Source organism: Caloenas nicobarica, chromosome 5 (assembly GCF_036013445.1).
Source record: "Caloenas nicobarica isolate bCalNic1 chromosome 5, bCalNic1.hap1, whole genome shotgun sequence".
Taxonomy (NCBI): domain Eukaryota; kingdom Metazoa; phylum Chordata; class Aves; order Columbiformes; family Columbidae; genus Caloenas; species Caloenas nicobarica.
This window is the reverse complement of record NC_088249.1, coordinates 38,954,179-38,976,621: the sequence shown is the minus strand read 5'-3', so window position 1 is coordinate 38,976,621 and position 22,443 is coordinate 38,954,179. Positions and strand designations below refer to the sequence as shown.

The window sequence follows — 22,443 nt, the reverse complement described above, 5'->3', positions numbered from 1 at the left end:
GCACGGCTTCAAATAAATGACATCAAAGTGTAGCTTTGACATATTACGGTCTTACAGTTACCAGGGTTTTCACTGGTGGGGAAAACCAGGAAAACTAATGAGACAATTGAACACACCATGAACTGGTGACAGCTCCAAAAATGCTAGTGCTTTGGCTGGGTGTATTCTCTTTACTCATTCTTGTGAAATCCCCAATTTTTCAACACTGCACAAAATGGCCTCTTGGAATTTTCCCACCCTCTCTCCCTTGCTTACACATTTCTGTCAGGGTCTAAATACATCAGAATAATCATTATACATGAGAGAATGTTCCAGATGGGATGTGTCTACATCTACTAACATACAGATGGGTCTACCTATGTACCAACAAAGTTTGTCATTACATCTATACAAATCCCAGGAGCAGGGGAGTGTCAAAATAAATTACAGATAAAAAGATTCTTCCAAAAAAAGGCAACAACTGTGAAATGTCAACTCTGTTAAAATAAAGTCCAAATTAGGATAGGGGAAATTGTAGCCCAAGCGTACATATATTGCAGGCCTTCTTTAAAGATCCTACTAGCTACGTGAAATCGAGTTGAGGGCAGTGGACGTGAGCATAATGCATTTCATTTTTTTTTCCTCCCATAAAACAATCTGAAGTATCTCTGCAGTTCCTTCCCCCACGCACACAGTTTAGGAAACCCAGTGGCCAGACCTCTCTTGAACATTAATGGGAACTGCTAAAATGAGTCCTCTGCTCAAGAAAATAAACTGACAGCTCATGCTGGGGTATTGAAATTCTGAATAACATGTGATAGCCCAAGTTTAAAAACAAGCAAACACTTACAATAAAACAAATACTGATGATCCTTGATGTTAAAAAGCTCCTAATTTCAGAAGTATTTACACAGAGCCAGGGGCTGAAATATTAGGGATTATTTGGAACGAATGAAGACAAAGATAGATTGAGAGCTCTCCCATCACGGTCCAAGAACTTTGTCAGTGCCCAGAGTGAAAGGCGCCTACAGCCCAGGCGCTTGTAGTTACAGGACGCCCTATGACTGTAACGCATCGTTAATAGTAATGCTGCAAGCAGGAAAAAACACACAGATACCGAATAGGTGATAGAACACCAAATAAAATATTTTACTTCTTACCGTTGTGAATAATACGTTGTTCAAATATAACTTTGGGCAGCTTGTGTGTTCTTTGTGTATAATCAGGTAAAGAAGTTATCACTGTGATATTGAAAGCAGAACTATTCCTGCTTTTGAAGTTGTACAAAAGCAACAGTAAAAAATGCTTTGCCTGTCCAAACAATATTTTATTTTATGACACTAGAATAAGCAAGAATTATACCAAAATAATATATTGTAAATAAAGTGTGTGATATAAAAATCTATACTGTAATTTAGGCAGGCTTACATGCGTGATTGTAATTTCAAATGCAATTGCTTCACTGCTTGAAATTTTAGGCCTATGCTTAAGTATCTTAAAAATGGACTGGACAGGGTGTGGGGAGAGGGGTGTCTGTCTGCAGCAGATGTTTTGCAAAAGGCTTATGAGAAGCAAGAGCATTGGAAAATAGCTGTTCCTGTGACAAAGCCTCCTCACTTCCAGGAAACAGGCATTTGGGAACTTGGTGGGTACAGAGGGGTTTTGTATCACAGCATTTCAATAAATCTCAGTGGACTTTTTTTTTTTTTTCCTGTGAATTTGCATAGTATTTTTTACAACCAATTCATGGTTTTGACATCCAAACCATTTACAACAATGAGCTTCAAAGTTTAATTTCTCACGATTCAATTCTGCGTTGTTTGAAAAAACGTTTCTCTTCACTTGTTGACTCCCTGACAGCTTAATCGGGTAACCCCTAATTCATGCTATAGGGCACAGCTGATGGATGTTCCTTGTTCTCTCTGTGTCATTTCTGATGTTACACCCCTTTCCAAGTTAGAAACAGCTGCTATTTAATCTTTTCTTCTACAGAAGTTGCTTCACATCTTTGATAATTGTTGTCACTCTCCTCCATTTATTATTTTGAAATGAACAGCACTGCATGTGCAGAGCTGAAGACATCACGAACCAAACAGGTCTTCTGTCCCTTTCTGAAGAATTCCTGTCATTGCTTACCCTTTTGACTGTTTCTGAGCATTCAGAAACATATTTAAAGATCTATAAATATACCAAGAAAAATAATTTATATGAATATAAAACCATATTGTGAGATGTTAGTTTTTGCACAGGTATATTCATTTGCATTTATCCAAAATGAATCTTGTTATGATCCAACCACTAAGTTTCAGAATGGCCTCCTGTAAATATTCAAAATAAGCTTTTAAATTTAATATCCTTGTATCATTGGCAGAATTTGCCACTTTGTAATTCCCCTGTTCAGATCACTTCTGAAAATGTGGAACAGAAAAATATATGCAGTTTTCTGTGGAATTCAATTTTTAAGCTTCTTCCATGGTGAAAATACACCATTTCAGCTTCTACTTTGTTGCTGGACTGGATCTTCCTTTTAATCTCATGACAGCTGCTTCTAATTCTAGGAGTTAGCTGGAGGACCATATTCAAAGTTTTCTCCATTCGGCATTATACTGACTGGCTCAACATCTGATTCCTTCAAGCAATTATATTAGATTTGTAAGCTGCAACTTCCCTTCCTAGGATCTATGTTAGCTTTTCCCTTTGCACTGCATTTACTTGCCTGCCTGCATCTAGTCCTCATTTCCCTCACTTTGTCCAGTGTGAAATTAAACTTCACCGGTGCATAATTCCTTCAAACATTTCTGAGAGCCAAAAATATTATTTCCACATCGCAGCCTGTTGTGGTGCTGTTATTGCAGAACACTGAGCGCAACAGTGTCCTGAGCCTTACCAAAACCACTAACCTTAGCTGATATGTATTGGAAAAGAACATGAAGAGTTTTAGTACCTTGAGAGGTCAAGAAGAAAGACAGTTATCTACTGCAAATTAATCAGACTTTGCAACAGAATGTGATTTTTTAAATGCAACTTTTTTTTTCAGATGAGTACACAAAGTGCCATGTGCGTCAGTCAATAGCAATCGCTTCCTCAAAACAATTTTAGTCCATCTGCTTTTGGAAAAACAGTTCTAGATTGCTCAATTGCCAGAAAGTATGAGATAATCAGAAACAGCTCAGAGAAGAAAACCACAAATTTTATCTATAGGATATTTGTTTCATTAGGAAAAAATGAATCAAGAGGACTAAGTAAGAATACGCAAATTTTTAAAAATGCTTTAAAAAAATAAAGTGAGGAATGGTTCGGCTTGATGAAAATGGTTATAAAACAGGAAATAAGAGAAAAAATGAAAAAGAAAAAAAAGGGGGGGGGGGGAGTGGAAGAAGGAAATCTTACCCAGTATTTTAGGAAATATTTCCTAATTGCAAAATGCATTTAACTACAGAGGCAGATAAAACCTTACAGCTCGCATCATTTTAAAAAAAATCTCTCCGGGTAAGCTATTTAGCGTGCAGAATTATAATAGACGTGATCTTACTCTTGTGATAACTCCCTAGTGGAGGTCCCTGTGTGATGGATTTGTCAAGAGTCTGCTCTGAAAGACAGATTTGTAAGGAGGAGCAAACTGAAAGGATCATCCAGCATGAGCATCTCTGGAAAGACACACAAACTCCACGCAGTAGTTGCTGTAACACATCAGCACGAAGAGCAGAGGTAGAACTGTCCAGCCACACATTTTCCCCGGTCCCCACGCAGCGCATTAACTTTTCTATGAAGAGGACACATTTTGCCATGAAAGAATAATTGATGTGCAGCAAGTCAACCTTTGTCTCTCAGCCAAAACCTGCAGCTGCGGCAGCGTCATCACTTGTGCCATGAACTGAGTATCAGCACACACGTCGTCATTACTTGGTCATCAACTCGTTCATTTCTATCCTGTACAGGCAGAGTCCCCACCAACACAGATATCTTACAAGACGACCACAATTCATTTCACAGTACTCAGGGTAAATTTTACTTTAGTAAATAGACGCTTTCTTCTTCGCTTTGCCTGGGTTATTTTCCTCAGACAGCGGTAGCGTGCCCTGCATGTCGAGCTTGCTGTGCAGCCCCTGTCACCGGAGTCTGGGCTTCCTGGAGTGTTAAACATCACAGCCACTGGATCAATGGAACAAACGGGTGGCAGCTCTGACTCTTTAATTCTCCGTAATTTATAAAGACACAGATGGCATTAGCAAGCCAAGCCTTTAAGCTGGAGCATCTGCTCAGATACAGAAATAAATACGATTTGGGGGGAAACTTCTTATCCTATTTGTTATTAATGGTTAATCCGGTCAGAATTAATAACAATACACTTGTGCAACAGCAACTTCCAGAGTATGGAACGCACCTATGCATAAACCTCACCTATGCATAAAACTATCTTCTTTATTAAGTTCTTTATTAAAAACAAAACAAAAACCACACACAAAAAAAACCAAAACCCCAAACCAAACAAAACCCCAAACCAAACAAAAAACCCCACACCAAACAAAAAACCCCATAAAACCCACAAACAAACAAAACACAAACAAACCAAACCACAAAACAAACCCCACATTTTAATGTTCAGCTTCTGGTGAAGGCACTGTAACAGTGCAGTTATGATGCTCTTCCCTTAAAGCTTTCTGATTACCACTGAAAACACTTGCTCCGGATTGATCATAAAGAAAAAATAATTAATAAGAAACATACAAATACGGCACATTTAGAGTTTCATTTGTATTTTAAAAAATGAGCACAGCACATTTATTTAGAAGCTGCAAACCTCTCTTCTGGAAACAGTTTTTGGTTGGATTTTTTTTTAAAATTACATACAGTCATGCAGTTCTCTACAAGACAAGACGATATTTAAAATCTTACAAACCATTTGGTACACATTTGCTTGGGATCGGTTTCCCACTATGGGAACAGTTCAGGCTCTGCTGAAGTACAGAGCATCGCACGCAAAGAACCACGAAAGTGTGAAACTCGTGCACCACAGGCGAGTCCTTATTTAGGAGAAGACCATCACTTAGAGGGATGATCGTGTCCTGCTCCTGCATGTCTGTGAACAGAGGCAAACTGACTGCAGCACGTACATCACACTGAGCAGTGAAGTTCTGTAGACGTCTGAATTGGGACAATAAATATTCCTAGATCACCCGCAGTATCATGAGGTTGAGATAACATTGGCTTTGCCACTTCTTGTAAAAGTCTGCATGATATATGAAAGAAAAGGGAAGAAGATGGAAGGCTTTTTATCATCTAGAGTGGATTATTCCTCAGGCTGCCTTCAAGCAGGAGCTCTGGTGCACTGGGACAACCTCTCTCCAAGCACTAGGCTGCATCTCAAGACTTGTACCCAAAGAGATTAATGTTACATGCCAGGCGCTATGAGGAGGCAGGAGACACAAGGTTCTGCAGTCTGCTGAAAAAGACCAACCACAGACCTTCGCAAACATAGAAAGGACTTGAAATGATCTTCAGATCCACAGTCCCCACTACTTGCTCCACAACATTTTGTGGAGGCTCATTCGCTCAAGCATGAAGCCTGGAAACCTCCTAAATGAAGTCTGATGGATTCTAAGTTGTTTAACAACCTGTAATTAAACGCCACAACCTCTAGTCCTTTTTCTTGACATGGATCTCATTAACAATAGTCACACAGAAATAAAAACTCAGGTCCAGTTTTCATGTTTCATGTTCAACTTTGTACCTGGTCTCTCTTACTCAGCATTGCAAAATAATGTACATAATCCCTTGGTATTTCAGCTTGCTCTCCTTCAATGCACATCTCCTCTACATTGCTTCTCTTCCATCTACATTTTCAACCATACTAAATGTAAGTTTAGAGAAACATAGCTAGGATTAGAAATAACTGGGTATGAGAGACTTGTATTGAGAGACTTGTTGTTTTCTCTATCAATCCCCAAATTTAGCCTACCTGCAAAAACGAGTTAGATCAAAACAGATAAGAGATTGTGCCACAGAAATTAAGCAACTTTCATTTTTGAAAAAGATCTTGTCAGGTAGTAGATTAAAAGAATCAAAGTGACTAACTTATATGTTGTATCATGAATCTGACTAATTTACAATGGAGATTATTCAAGGATATGGTCTAGAAAATAAAGTGGATTTCAACCACAAAGTAAATACAATAGCCAAAATCTTCCTTTATATGATTTTCTACACTTGTACATTGCACCCTTGACATTTTTACTATGCAAGAAATGGTGCTGTGGCTTTTTTCCTTTTTTTTCCCTCCTAATTTTTCAGAACATTTTTGCTAGTAGACTTCCATCGATCTACCTTCACCTTTACAGGAATTGTTTCTTAAAAAACATTTGCTTTACTAACAGTTAATCATAGAGAGCAACAGCATCAACACCCAAACTCTGTGAGCTTAATGGTGCCCGAAGATACAACAGAGCAGCGAGTAAGTGATGCCAGGAAGCAGCTGGTGATGGGAAGAGAGGCAAGAAGAACTGGCCATGTCTATGTAAAAGATTTCTTGGCTGTTTGCTTAGCTCTGTAATAAAATGCTTCCCCCCTCGCCCCAACATGTATCACACAGCACATTAGACCAACGCCGCAAACTTCCTCTTGGTAGAGGTTGAGGGCAACCAGTTCCGCTTTGAGAAGCTACAAAACCAGAATCACTCAACTAATCCATGTAAGGACATCTAAATGTTAAATTCTGTGCTTCAGACTTCTTTTACTGATTGAGGTAGACACGGCAGGAATTTGCACCTGTAACATACTCAGACAAGTTTCAAGTGGAATATTTCTTTAAATAAAAAGTGTGCCACCGTTACTAACTGGTACAACGATGGTAGGGACTACAGGGCTAACTGGTATTGTTTACCAACCATTTACTAACTCTTCCCCTTTCCATACTGACAGACGCTGCTATAATGCTCTTGTAAAATGAACTGTGAAGTGTCAAAGCACCTCCAAATAAAAACTGAATAATCTATGAGAAGTTATTTATTTCCTTTTTTTAAATATACATATACAAGATATTTTATTTCAAAAGCACAAGAACATTATACAAGTTTCAAATTTACATTTTTGCAATTAAAGATACCAATATGTGCATTATCAAATAACTTCTCTGTCAGCTTGGATGGAACAGAAATCAGTGGCATAAGCGTCTTGCAATCACTAAATACAGATTAAAATCACAGTGAAAAAAACTGCATAGTAATTTATGAAATGAAAGATGACCACACCAGTCAGTGAATGATATGGGAGTGCATTTGCTAAATTAGTATGTGCAAATGCATAGAAAGATGCAACTTTCCTCTCCCACTTCTTCACCTACGAAGAGATTTCTAGAGCTTTAAACACGAACTCACCAGCTCAGAACAGCTCCTGTCGTTATATGCTACAGTTCAGACAGAAAACAAAATAAAGTGATCTCACTGCTTATTTGATAACGGAATTTTTGTATCAGTGAAGTGCAAGGTAAATGAAAGTTTTTGATACATGAATAGGTAAATATCAAAGGGAAACAGTAAGTGAATACAGTTTTGGTATCAATGAGGCATACATTTGCTAGTCTTAATCCAATATTTTTTTGGCAAGAAGAGTTCTGATGACTTTAGAAGTTGCCAGTGCATGTAAGTTTTCATGACAACTGTTCTTCTAAGAATACATTTTAGAGAAGATTAACAGAATTAACATTTGTCTTTAAAGAGTTTCATATTCAGGTTTAAAATCTGAAAGAATCAAAATAAGGAGAATGGTTTTAATTGCAAGAAACAGAATACCTGAAAAATATACCAAACACAACTATTCATATCACCAGGGAAGGATTATAGCAAAAGTTATTAAAAAGTATTTTAAATTAAAACAATATTTGAATTCAGTGGTATTCCTTTTATAGAGGAGTTATGGTGCTGTTCAGTGCACTCGCATGTACTCTAAAAACTTTAAAAAATGAGGAGAACAACGATATTTAAATCTAAATCATTACTTGTGATTCTACTATATCTCATACAATCGGGGGGGGGGGGGGGGGGAAATCACACAAAGCCACACTCTCAGACATTAATTTTAGAAGCTCCCCTTGCAAACCTTGTTAAAATGACAAGAAAAGAATCCAAATAGCAAAGGGGTGGGGAAATTTCGAGTACTGACAACTTCAACCTTTCACACAGAAATGGAATTTCCTGGGAAAGCATTTTTATCCATCACATTACAAATTCTCTCGTGTGTATTATGGTCAAAATTCTGAAAAGAGAACAACAAACATGTAGAACTGAAGCACAATCACATGTCACAGAGTTGAATCACGATGTGCTATGGACTACTGAAGGGCAAAGAGACTTTGCCACCTGGTTTTCCCTTTTCTGCTCTAACTGGCACTGAACAACCCCCCCCAAACCCACACTATATCATTTCTGCAGGCAGGACTCCAAACAAAAGTGACAGAGGATGAAGAGTGGAAAATTCTTCAAATACAGGCAAACGAACTTATTTCTGATTCTAAAACTTGCTGCTTTTGGGCCTTGATTTTAGTCCAGTGAGAGCTTTGAAGGTCATCAGCTTCACTGAAGTCTCTGGCTCTTGTGTAACTTGCAGAGCTACACTGCAAGTACCACACAATATTGTCACATTTGGTTCTTGGGGACAATCTCAGAGGATGAACTGTAGAAGAAGTAAAACTAACCACAACCTGGCCAAATGGTGTAGCCCCAGACCTCTTAGAATACAACATTAATAGAGAACAAATTCGTTAGATAAAGTGCAGTTCTGGCAATACAAAAAGCACGGACTTTATTTTTCGATGCAACAAGCAAGATGGTAATTCTCCCATGCACCTTCTATCCCAGACTCCTCATTTAAAGAGTTCACTAATGAAAACTCTTCATTACATCCCAGGATGCAGCCGAACACAGGCTTTTCCTGTACAACTCAATGTCTGTTGTACCTGTTGCTACAGCTTACTGAAGGCCTGGCACCACTTCCACTCCAATATTATGCCACAGATCTTGACCTATTTAAAAGCTTTGGAAAAGAACTCAGGAAGAAAAGTAAAGGAGGCTTTTCCATATCAACACCATCCAGGTATATTCTCAAGGCATGGAAGAGACAGAAACGTGGTATGTACCCCAAAGCACAGCATTTGCAAAGCTGTGCTCATCAAAATACGTGAAACAACTTACAGCTTCTCAAAAAAAGTGGAAATATTTCTGGACATGAATATTCAGTAATAATTATATAAAGCGGTTTTCTTTTGTGGAGGAAAAAAAAAGAAAAAAAAAAGAAAAAAGAGCAAAACACATGACGTGAGATTCTGTTTCAATATATCAGTATTACATCCAACCTAGAGAATCCATCAGCTGTGTCTGAACTACTACAGAATCCATTTGAGTAAATTATTTACTGCCACCTTCCTTCCCTTTTCCAAAGCACTGCCAAAAGCAAGAGTTTTCACTAAAAACCAAGAGACTCAGAGCAGTTGCCAGTTGAATCCAAAGAAGATCTGATTCGTTTCTTGGCTCCTGGCAATCTCCTCTATGATGCAGTGTTGCTGCCACAGCAGATGCAGCTTCCGGTACCGCTCCCGACATAAGTGCAGGGGGTTGCCTCTTCTTCATAGAAGAAAAAAGAATACCCAATAAGCGTATCAGAATAACAACTCACAAACTGTTCCATTAATAGTCTAGCATCAGCACTCTCAACAACACCCAGAAAATACTAAATACATGTATGAGCACCAATTCCAACAAGTCTACTGGAAATGAAAAGAAATCTACATGTGACAAGCAATGACTGCCATTTCCAAGGTGACATTTCAGCAATGGTAGTTGTTGCACATTTCTGATTAAAAGCACACAAAGTATTCTTGAGAAAAGCAAGAAAGTTTAACAGTACCAAAAAAGTGTATTTTTTCATTATGAATGACCCATTCATGACTGGAAACTGCCATTAGGAATTTGAAGATATAATAAAGAAGTTCACCCGACTGAGATACATATGACAGCACTGTACATACCAGCAAGAAGAATATGTTGTGTAATGGGTAATAAGAAAGAAAGAGAAACCAAAATGGAAACACAGAAAGAAACAAAGTCAAACATTTACTTACTTCAGACCTGGATCTGTTTCTCCATATTCATCCAAGTAGGGAGCAGGATATAAGCAGCCCCTGGTTTTACCTTCAATGAGGACAACTTTGCATTCCCTGATTCTTAAAGAAAAAATAGCTATTTAAAATACAACTCCCAGCAAGTTCTTAACTTTTTGGTGAGCTATATTTTAGGGCAAAGCCATGCTTTTTCATCTCAGACAAAAAGAATTAAGTGCTTTGACAATGTTGACAATGTTGGCAATTTTGACATTCAAATATTTCCCTTTATTCTTTAATCCCTTAAATTCTGGCTCGCTACTTACTTGAGAAACATACAAACTCCAGCTCCGCATTGAAGAGCATGAGAGGTACAGGCTCCCAACTCCTCCCCATTCACCAGTTCCTGACAGCAAGTATTCTGGGAACACAACATAGCTCCACAGAACAAACACAATACTGGATGTTTTTGTTCATCATCAGAAGACCGTGGGCACCTAGAAGAAGTGCAACGAGAATGATATTGCAGGAATTAAACTTTAAAAGAAACATTAACTATGGATAATGGTCCTTAAAAACAACGACAACAAAACGCATAAACAAACCAACCACGAACAAACAAAAACCTAAGACATACTATGTCATAACTATATTTCACGCATCTGCCACCTCTGGCTTTCTTTTTACATTTCTTGAAATATTTTATCTGCAAGATATCTGCTTTGAGCAGGAGGCTGGACTGGATGATCTGCTGAAGTCCCTTCTAGCCTGAACTATCCTATGATTCACCCTTCCTGGCATAAAGCAGTGCCAACCTTCTGGGCTTGTTGAGTCCAGTGCAAAAATAATTTTCAGGCCTATGGCCAAACAAAACGCAAACTGCACCGGGGAAAAATGATCATCAGATTAAGCTGTAATAATTTTACATGCTATCCTATCAAACACAAGCGACTTCATTTAATAAGCGGTTGTGTTTCAGATTTAAAATGAACATGTGCCGATATCGGCCAATATAGCCATAATAGTGCCTTCACTCTGCAAAATAATTTCTGTACAGTTTTAACACCCGTTACGGCAACTCTAAGAAAATAAAAGCGAAAAAACACCTAGCAAGACAACTAAATATGTCATATCTTACCTAAACTGAGAGGCCTGGTTCAGAAGGCAGCTATAGTCTTCAGGAAGCTCTATTAAACTATTTCTTTTCCTAGGATACCTGGGTAAGTGAAAAAGAACTATTATGAGAACAAGAAAGGTCCCAGCAAAGAACAGAATGGATAGCTGTCAATCACTGTCCTGCTAAACTTTCAGTCCTTTCTGCAAGCTTCTGCAGTTCTAGAGCAACTCGTCAGTCCTAGAAGCCCAAGCAAGAGGCTCCACATGGGAGCTTAAGTATTTCTATATTCTAGCAAAGCTGACAAAATTAAATTTCACATGTAACATAAGTGTATGAAGACATTTAATGTTTCACTTAGCTTTTGGTTTTTTCCTAGAGCAATCTACATAACTTGTCTAACAGAATGTTGTACATTCTCAGTGAAGAGTCACTGCATAAGAAATAACACAAAATGATTTAAAGAGAAATGTACTTTTGGTAGTAGTAGAAGAAAATACAAGCACTCTAACCTGCCCACAACAAGCAATTCATACTTTCAACAGTTTTAAGTCAAAAACAGAATAAGAAACAAAACCAAAACCAACAAACTAACCTTACTGCAATGCTTTTCCCCTTCAAACAACTTAACACCACCGGGTCAGCACACCATCTAGTTCAAAGAAATGTTCGGAGAAGTTAGTGTTTGATAATAATATACATTCAAGACCAGCAAACTAAACTAGCAAGCGATTAAGCACACACAGAGCACAGATAAAGCAGTGATAGTTCCAGCTAAAACTTCACAAGCAGAAACAATTATTCTTTACAGTTTTGTTTAAGGAAAAGAATTTCAGTTTGTATACAAGAGAAAAACCTATGTGAAAAACAACGCTTAAAGTTATCAACGTGCAGATGAAAACAGAGTGTTAGCACAGAGTGAAAAAACACAAGGAGTCTCCAGATATATTGAAGTTCTCAAAGTAAAAATGGGCTAAAATACACAGCTCTTTTTGGAATATATCTGCTGAAATCCACGGTGAAAGAAAATATCATACATTCTACTAGGAAAATATTTATTGCTTTGATTTAATAACCATCACCTAGTGGTTATTTTACAATGCTTTATTGCATGTTGTATGCTTGCCTAGAATAGCCAAACAGACTTGAGTGTCACAAGGATGGAGCCAGGCTCTTCTCAGTGACAATCAATGATAACACAAGGGGCAATGGGTGCAAACTGGAACACAGGAGGTTCCACTTGAACGTGAGAAGAAACTTCTTCATGGCGAGGGTGACACTGGAACAGGCTGCCCAAGGGGGTTGTGGAGTCTCCTTCTCTGGAGACATTCAAAACCCGCCTGGACGCCTTCCTGTGTAACCTCATCTAGGTGTTCCTGCTCCGGCAGGTGGATTGGACTAGATGATCTTTTGAGGTCCCTTCCAATCCCTGACATTCTGTGATTCTGTGAAACATGTCTACCAAAACAATGGTAGATATTGGCAAGTTACTAAACATAGGAATTGGTATGTCTAAGATATCTTTTAAGTTATTTCTACCAAGAGGAGGAGGGAGAGAGAACCGTAGCAGATGGTCAATTCGGTATGCTTCATCACTTGTTAAAACCATCAAATTTAATCTTCTGAAATAAGATTCTTTCAAAAACATATGGAAACTTGCATGGTGGTTTGACAACTGTTACTAGTACATTAAATATGTAGCCTCCCACTTGAAATCTCTGGTTTTGACTGGGAGCACTATGACGGATTCGTTAGCCCTGCCTCTAGTGATTGTTTTCTAATGTTCACAAGCACCTGTCCTCTGTGTTCTTATAAGCACTGGGATGTCTTCAAGCAAACATGTAGGAACATGTAATAATTTACTCGTGAAACTGCTATTATTATAAGTAATTATATATTATGCAAATTCAATTAATTATTGTAAAATTATATGTAAGGAATTATTTCAGAGATATACGGACTGTAAATTGGTGTTGACAGCTCAAAATGTCACCTAAATGGAAGGAATCTAGACAACAAAACATACCAGAAGTAAAAACACAAACAAACACACAAACTGCCCCCCCAACAAACAAAAAAGGAAAAACACCCCAAAACCTAAACACAAACCAGAAAAAGTTAATGTGCACCAGAGAACTCTGCCAAGAGCCAGGAATAAAGCAACCATGTTCTCAAAGTATCACATTGAATATATGGAGACATTCTCCAACAAAATTTAGCAGGAGTATTCTCAGAGTTCCAGGGAGGGGGTGTTTCTTTTAATTTGTATTTTTGAATGGAAAAATTTACCAATTATTTCTTTACTGCTAGATTGAAATGTACATAAAACTCAAATGGTTTCTACATTCGTCAGGGTAATTCGGAAATCCAGAGAAGAAATAGTACCCAGCCTCAGCCTGCCAGCTATGTAATTTTCCGTATTCTCATTTTATAGCTTGTTTAATCAGTACTTTTGCTGTAGACAGATTAAAAACAGGCGAATGAAGAGGAAGTGACATATCATGCAAGCAAAGGTTTATAACTTCTATCTGCATGAATGATTTCACGCAGGTCTGCAAGCACTAATCTCTTCAACTATAATTGATTTATGTTTGGATTACTACAAGATATAGAATGTTTTATGTTTTTGAAGTGCTTTAAGAGATTCAGTATAACTGTGCACAAATAAATGTTTAAACCTCTAGTATGAATTTGAGCTAAATCCTTTATTAACAAATTTGATCCAGAATTCCTATAGGGCCACCACAACAGAAAAACGTGGCCTGTCCATTCCCAATTAGTACCTTTGAAGCAGTGGATTTACTGTGTCCCTGTACTCCTGGAAGAGCAGGAACAAATTGGTAGGGAGAGACAGGTAACTACAAAGTGCCTTGAATTGCCCTTCTTCAGAAACTGCAAAAGAAAAAGAAAATATGAGCCGCTGTTAAGGTGTTTGAGCACTGCTGAGTAACTCACTCCAAACTAGAATTCTCCTGATCCCTTTTCCATTGAACAATATGCATCTTACAGCTTGAGCATAGCTCCTTAGCTAGGACGATTGGATGTAACTCCACTGACTTGCCAAAGCTACAATAATTTGCATTGTCTGAGGATCTACTTTAGGTTGAAAAATATATGTCAAATTTGTTAATTTCAGTCATGCATAAGTCACTGTAAAAACAGAATTCCTTGCTTAAATTTCATTGCATTACATAATATCTAACACGCATTAGTACAGCAGATTTCTGTACTTAGCACATTTTAGCTTTTCACTATACATCTGGCCCACAATTATACGCAATTTTGCTACGATCAGGTCACTGCTAATGCATTACATAAAGTTGGGCTACGTTAATAGTTTGCTGGGTGGCCCTTTCCTGGCCCAGCTGCAAAAGTGGCACTGCAGGAAGACTCCCTCCTACATGGTCAAAGTTCCAAACTAATGGTACGGACAATGGCATATCCCAAAGTGCTGAGATTTTGACTTTTATACCCTAATCAAATTCAAACTTAGCTCACAGTTTATACAAATTAATTTAAGATGCTATATTTTATCTTGGTTTTCATAGCAGTTTTGATCCTCCTTTCCAAATAGTTGATGATTCTGTGTTTCACTGCATTTTGACAGAAAACAAAGTATTTATTTTGGCTTTAGTATCTGTAATGTGTTAGAATGTTTTAAGGAAGAGGTTTATGTTTTATAATGTGCTTTATTTCTACTAGGCTTTGTTTTCCTGTATCCCTATGTTTTTAGCATTTGTCAACATTAGCAAATGCACAAAAAGGTTTTGTGGGGTCTTTTGTGTTGTTGTTTTTTTGGGGTTTTTAAAAAATATATACTCCAGGCTATTTCTCAGGTGATGTAATCTCAGGATCTTAGAATTATCCTTAAATCACAGAATCTTTGTATCCACAAGTACTTACTACCAATATATCACTGATAATTCACACATTTGCACATACTCAGAATTAACTCTTTTCTACCCAAAGAAGGCCCAGACAACCCAACTAGTCATGCCTGCCCCATCCTACACAAATTAGTATTTCCTTTTCTTTCAAAGTCTTACTTTAATGTATCAACTATCAATAAGTTATTGTGAACACTGAAAAACTCCATTCTTCCAAGAAAACAGTAAAAAAGTCAGTATATAGATACATTTGCTTTCTCATATTTACCTTGTAGTAGATCCTCAGGTGGAGAAACTCCCAGCAAATAATGAAAAAATAAAGCAGCACAACGAAGGTAAGGCATGATGCCTTTTTTAACACAATCCCACACAAGCCAGCCTGGAATATCCTGACTAAAGCAACTGTAATACACAAATGAGAAATAGCAGCAGTAGTTCACAGTGCAAAACCTTTTCACACTTTCAGATTTTAGCTAGCATTGGCAGAATAGCAGCTGTGGAGGAACAACACTGATATACCCCAAATTCTGTGGAATAGCCACCAGCACCTAACTTCTCACTTTCCCTTTGCCTAAGCAATGAGTACTGAGTTTATGCAGAAGACTTACATTAAGCCTTCAAAGTATCTCAACTTGTATTTTTCAGAATTATAAAAAAATGTATAGCAAATAAATAGCTGTCTATCTCTAGGCAACTCCAGATAACCTGATTTAAACTGCACAATACAGCACTGCACATAGAGCAACTGATTCTTACACTATTTTTTTTATTACCAAAAGCCAGCACTTTTTTGAAATAGTGACAGTTTTTAATTTAGTTGGTATTTTGAACGGAATTCTGAAATTTTAAAAAATGCCAAACATAAATATTCTTCAGCAACAACAAAACCAACAGAATTTAAAAATTAATACCTTAAACTTCATTATGGAAGTCACAACAGTAATACTCATTGTTTCAATAAAGCTACGCCAAATCCATTTTTGACAAAAAAAATACTGAAGTGATAATAATCCCAGTAATTATTCTTGTAGTTTGTGCTCTGCGAACATTTAGTCTGAACTTCATAGTAAATTTAACTTATCTACAGTGTTCCTGCTTTCAAAAAAATTTAAATTCAGTTAATGTCACATGTGAACAGGACATTCACACAAATGCTGACCAGGATTTGCTGTGGAATAACCTGTGCAGCTGTATTATAACATTGTAGAGCACTGCAAAATTATTATGCAGATTGTGCTGCTTAAGCACAGATAGGACAGAATTAGAAGCCAATGCATACGCAGAAGTTAAAACACTAAAATTTTCAGAGCTGAGTTGCCTAAACTTTGGCATTTAATTCTGTACTTGGGCATCTCAGTACAGTGAGCTGATCTTCCAAAACGCACAGCAACTATGATTCTAAGCTCACGCCTCAGAAAAATTACTCCTATCATTTAAACACCAAATTTTAAATATTTAGAAATTCCGACTTAAAACTTTTAGACAAGTGGGTAGCATTGACAATTCTGAAGCAACATATCTTTGCAACTAGCCTTGGTGAAGACAAATCACAGTAGTATTTGTAGAGGGTACATCCTCATTTTCTAGCTTGCTTCACACACAGATATAGAAGTACTAAAGAGTCTGTAGCTATACCAATCAAAAAGTCTGAAAAGGTGGGCATTAATGCTCAAATAAGCAACTGTATATGGCTTTAAATGTTTCCCCCTTTTATAGTAGAACCGATTGCTGCTTTCCGGCTTCCATCTATAATGGAGAGATCTAAAAAAAACCCAATCAAAGCAAAGAAAAAATAGCTACTATAGTTAGTGGTTGTATATCTCTCCAGAATGGATATAGGTATTTTGTCATCCTTTGACTAAGAATTTACTCTGCTATCTACAAAAGATAGCTATTTTAACCACAAGTGCTCCTTTCACCAGTCTCCTTTTTTTCAGTGTTCAGGATTATGGGAAGAAAGCACAAGGCATTGTGCAAACTCCCCATACAAAATGGATGATTTTTTTTCTGTTTTCTGTGTTATTCAGATCAGTCCCTGTGGACTGCCAGCTCTGTAGGAAAACGCAGTGCTGTAACTGAGCTGCTACTTACCCACTGGTGTATTGGAAAACCTCTCTACAGAAAGCCTGCGCAGAGTGTGCCTCCTCACTGTTTTCATACGATTGAGCAGTAGGGGATTCTGCATACAAAAAGATGAATTCCACTGTAAACGCACTTCATTTGTGACACGCTTCTTGCGTTTTTTACATATACTGAGCTCTATTTTTTAAATTGTGTTAGAATATTTCCACTTTATTTCACTTGATTCTATTTGTTGTTTTTAACCTAACAAATGTTCCCCTAAAACTGCATGCTATAAAGAAGAACCAGGATTACTGCTTCGTTGCTCATCCTCACATAAAAACTGCTTCCTTCCTTCCCTTGAACTTGTGAAGTTATCGTCCTACATTGATTAAGCTACAGGAAGTACTGATTTGGGGGAGGGTGGTGTTTGTTTGTGGTGGGCTTTTTGTTTGTTTGTTTTTAAATTTCTATCATGTTGAAGAAAAAGGAAAATAGTAGCTAGGAAACCTGTAAGTTACTGACAGTTTTAACAGTAGTATGAAATAAAAGTTAAATTCTCTCCTATAAGTTTATAGGATTCCATATTTCAGCTCTGAGTATTGAGCAGGGTAAATAAATGTTTGTTTCCCAAATCCATACTGTCACTGTACAGCTGAGAATGCTGCTGCTGGGCAGAGCTTTACTTCTCCTAGAAGGACTGAGGAAGGGAAAGTTACTGCTCTAGAATAACTGACTTGATCCAAGTACTGATATACCAATAACTTTTGTTTTCTTAGGCTTAGCACACAGCAGTGTGCTAATAAAATGCTCTCAAAATGATGCAGTGCTATTTATTTTTTACCAGAAAGCAGTTATTACTACCTAGCACTAAGCATCACTTATTATGAGGAAGTTTATACCTGGAAGACCCTAATGGTGTCCACTCATGATTTTTAAGAAATTGTGTAAAAATGCCTGAATAATCCAACCCAAATACACCTCTACCTGTTGCTGAAGAGACGACGATTTGTGTTATGTGTGCCAGTGTTGTCAGATGGAAGAGGTAGAGGTTGTTATAGGCCGAACTAATTGATGAAGGTTGCAAGTCTACAGCATCCTCCCAGTATAAAGATGGAAATGATAACACAACTCCCACCTGCAGTGAAAGGGAAGGAGTAAATATTAAAGTGACAGAAATTTGGTAATAGCGACATATGTAAAATAAATTATATTCTCAGTATACATTTAAATTTCATTTCTGTAGTCAATTTACATACGTTCATTTATCTTGTTAGTTTTAATTCACATCGTCCAGCAAAAACTCACTAAAAATATTAAATATTTGTGTCCCTCTAGCATGTAGGAAACTCAGATATAGTTCCATTGTAATTGCCAGTTTAGAGATACACAAAGAAAGCTTGTTCAGTTCCTAGAAAACCTATTTTCTGGTTTTTGATGTAAGACAAAGCATATTGAAAAAAGCGAGAAAATAGAATGAGAGTTAGAAAGGCAACCAGTGTAAAACACGTTTTATTTTGGTGGGTTTGGGGTTTTGTTTGTTTGTTTTAACACTAGAAGAAACAATGATACAGAGTTGTATTAAGAGCAGAAAGAAGAGGCTAAGAAGAGCGAAGAAGGCAAAGTGAACACGAAGGAATCGGAAGGTATGAGGTGACTTCAGACAAAGGAAAAGTGAGGGAAACAAGCTGAGTGGGTGCATTTCTCAGGAGGTTTTTTGAGGTTTGATAGCAAGAGAGGTGGTAAAAAGCTGACTGAGAATGCAAGCATGAAAGATTGATACAGTAAAGGCTTGAAAGCTAGAAAACCAGCATAACTAAAAGCAAACACTTGCATATAGCAGCCATAAGTAATCGTTTGCCTGTGCTCATGCATAATCATTTGACTCATGCAAGTGAACAGATAATTGGGGACTATCTACAGGGTAAAGTACAAAAAAAATCCATGCTCAAAAAAAAGTATTAATATGAAGAATAACATGAACCTGCTTACCAAAATGTGGAACATATCTACTTCTAAGAGGGATGGAGTGTCCTCCACTTTAAAGTTTGGTAGAAGAACTACGAAAGAAAGATATCGATTATGCATTTGATATGTATTTTCTTCTTTTGGATTGAACTGCAATATGAGAATCTGATTTTAGACCCTCTATCATTTCCATGTGTTCATCACAGAAAGTCCAAGTCTAAGTAACCATTTCATTAGCTGCTTATCACTTATTTAACTGATTGCGCATCTGTTTAGCTGTTGCCAGAGGCCCAATCAGGCCCCAATTCTAATGACTATCTTCAAAATTCTGAGATAAAAAACTTTGATTTATCTCTCCAGCTCTAATAAAGCACAAGGGTGAAGTTCACAAATGTCCTTAGGCTCTGCAACACTAAATGCCTCACAATCCAGCCCAATACAAAAGCCTGTACCACACCTAAGAGCCCTATCGAACAGAAAGCAAGTCACAGAGCAGGATTCACAAAGGCCACCCTGCTAACCTGATCAGTAAGAAATATGGAGGCTAGCTACGTGTCTCAAACTATCTGAGACCAAAATATCTGAAACTAGGCCGCAAGCAGCCTTTTAAAAGTACTAACAACATGGTGTCTAAGATGTAAGAGAGCAGAATACCTGGTTTGTGGCTTTGTCCACCTGTTTAGCACTCTGAATTTGAGTAATTTTGAACATTGCCAGAAAGAGATTGTTAATAATCTGTAAATATTCCATATCTGAGCATCTCCAAGCCTAGCTAATCTAGGATAGAGGATTTTTTGGAGACTTCAGTGATACTGGGCTGGGTTAGCAGAACTATTGATTACTTAAGTTCAAGCAATACTCCACGATTTAAGGCAACATTAGATAAATTGAAGTTAGCACTGTTGTCAGTAGTCTAACATTTGCTTCTAGGCTTTATTAATGTGTGTGCCGTTTTGCAACAGAAACTTCTGCAACCTGAAGTGCAGTAAAGGAAAGGAACACAATACCTCCTAGAAGACGAATCAGATGTTTCTGAATCAGGACCTGTGGTGATGTTGTTCTCTGAGCAGCTGCAAACTGCACTAATGCTTTAAGACCACTGTGCTAGAGCACAAGAGAAAATGGTTGGACAAGAAAAAATGAAAGATATAATAGTGAAAAAAGCTGTAAAAAAAAAAATCTACTTCTACAAACACAAAACATGTCAGTAAGTGAATTTAATACGAACTTCCACGTATAAGTAGAAACATTGTGCTTCCAAAATGCTCTTTATGTTGTCAATCTAAATATTTTGAGAGCTACCCCTCACCAGAAAATGATCTTGATTTTAGCAGTTTCAACAGTAAGTTTTTTTTTTTATACATGGGTGTGTATTATAGATATAATTTTTGTTTTGTTTAAAATGTGTTGCATGCCTTACTTGCCCATACCTGTCTGTTCTGTAGAGATCCAAATAAAGGCTTGCCCTCTGTTTCCAAGAGGTTTTCTTAAACAGAGAAAAAAAAAAGTTGTTCTGTTTTACAGGAACTAACATAACATTTATGTTAGAATACACTTAGTCCAAGATTAATTTATTCTTAGTATATGTACTTCTTTTTAAAGATCAACTTTAATCCAATAAGAGAATTCTCTTGAAAAAAATCTAGCTTAAATGGTACTGAATGTTTCCCAGATAAATGGCTGTTACAAGCTTTTTAAAAACATTCGGTTTTCAGGTCTTGCTAACTAGGGATTTAAAGGAACATCGTTTCACATGAATCATGATGTGACATTCTATAGATTTAGGTGTATTTTCAACTAGCCTTATACAATGTTCAAAAACATCAAGGTATGTTTACAGGGATGCTGTACAGTCATCTTAACCTCAGATTTGCACTACTGCATTTGACTGTATTTCAACAAAAATATCTTAAAAACAAAATTCCTATGTTGGAGTACAATTCAGCTTTCTTCCCTGAATGCACTGGTTTTGAGGGGATAAGCAAATAAAAATAAGAAAACAAAATGTATAAATTGAATAAAAAGCTATCAATTAAAATGGGTTTTTTGTGCTTTAGTGCCTTTCAGAGATGAATCAGTACAATTCAGGATCATGGAGGGTTTTTTGGTTGTTTTTGTTGGGGGTTTTTTTGGTTGTTTGCCTTTTTTTTTAACCACTTCTAGCAAAAAATGAGTGTTTTACCTTAGCACTTTCATACATCAGTTTAACACAAAACATGTGCAGTTGCTGAGGAAACATGGGAAAAATCAGATTTGTATTTTTAAGTGTCTGGCTTCAGGCAATAAAAGCAATTCACATCCCTTGGGTCAATGATGCTTTGAACCTCCTCTAGGGCCTCTGCTAATACAGGTAGTTGAGGTTCCTTATCTAGGCAGCCTCGCTATATGCCCATTAAATGGTTTTGGTTTGTTTTTTTACAAGGTATCTGCCTAACAATTTCAGCATACAAAGGACCATATTTCTTCTACGATTTCCATGACAATTCTTCAAGAATAGCGACAAAATAAATAACGAGAGAGGGAGCACTACTTCATAGCTCTTAGATATTTAGCTGTGCAGGAGATGCCTGCAGGTCAATGATCTTTGGCAGCCTGAAGATATTCATTGAACATACTTAATGTTACAATTAGCAACGTGGAACCTGATCACTCCCTGCTCTCTCAGATTAACCTCAATGTTTGCATGCCATACCTTATTTTGTAAACTACCATCTATCAAAAACACACTGTTATTTATATTGGGTTATAGATAATAATTCTAGTGTTATATATGTAATTACATATAATATATTAATACATTATTATACTATTACATGTTGTTCTTATCTAGATAGAACTATTATTATTATTCTTTTTATTTCTACAATCAGATTGTATAAAATGATAAAATCAAACAACTGTAAGATTTTCAAGTCATGAGAAGGAATAAACCCAAATTGTGTTTTACCTATACACTGGATAGTAAAAGCACACGTGCTCCAGGTCATCATAGGAATCCGGTAATCAGCTTCATTTGGAGCAACTTTTAGCCCAACTCTATAAATGGTGGTGGCAAAGAGAATAAGCATCTCCTTGATACTGTTTGAGTATTTGGCTCTGCAAAAGAAAGCCAAGATAATTTCAGTCTGAATTATTAATAGTGCTTATTACTTACCAGTCAATAAATCAATCATTAACAAAGTCTAAGTTATTTATGAAAGAATTCTTGAATACAAAGGCCCTTTGTCTGTACAGAGGAGAAAAAAATCGCTAGTTTCCAGTAGTAAACAAGTACCTTGATATAGGTATTAAGAGAGAGATTAAGAGCTGCCAAGCTGGAAGCAGTCTATTTCTGTATACTATAT

At 37.1% G+C, this 22,443-nt stretch overlaps 1 protein-coding gene across 4 annotated transcripts in view; it reads right to left on the bottom strand.

Moving 5' to 3' along the window:
• Window positions 1-4,785: 4,785 nt before the first annotated feature.
• UBR1 (ubiquitin protein ligase E3 component n-recognin 1) overlaps window positions 4,786-22,443 on the bottom strand; it is a 72,791-nt gene continuing 55,133 nt past the window's right edge. For all 4 annotated transcript variants that reach the window (XM_065635014.1, XM_065635018.1, XM_065635017.1 and 1 more), the window contains exons 35-47: window positions 22,047-22,195; window positions 20,530-20,585; window positions 20,107-20,203; window positions 19,124-19,191; window positions 18,119-18,269; window positions 17,162-17,249; window positions 15,339-15,472; window positions 13,967-14,075; window positions 11,779-11,835; window positions 11,208-11,285; window positions 10,396-10,566; window positions 10,091-10,192; window positions 4,786-9,593 (exon numbers count right to left, since the gene is read on the bottom strand). In XM_065635014.1, coding sequence (XP_065491086.1) covers window positions 9,452-9,593; window positions 10,091-10,192; window positions 10,396-10,566; window positions 11,208-11,285; window positions 11,779-11,835; window positions 13,967-14,075; window positions 15,339-15,472; window positions 17,162-17,249; window positions 18,119-18,269; window positions 19,124-19,191; window positions 20,107-20,203; window positions 20,530-20,585; window positions 22,047-22,195 — 1,402 coding nt within the window. In that variant the 3' untranslated portion in view covers window positions 4,786-9,451. The remainder of the gene's footprint in view (window positions 9,594-10,090; window positions 10,193-10,395; window positions 10,567-11,207; window positions 11,286-11,778; window positions 11,836-13,966; window positions 14,076-15,338; window positions 15,473-17,161; window positions 17,250-18,118; window positions 18,270-19,123; window positions 19,192-20,106; window positions 20,204-20,529; window positions 20,586-22,046; window positions 22,196-22,443) is intronic.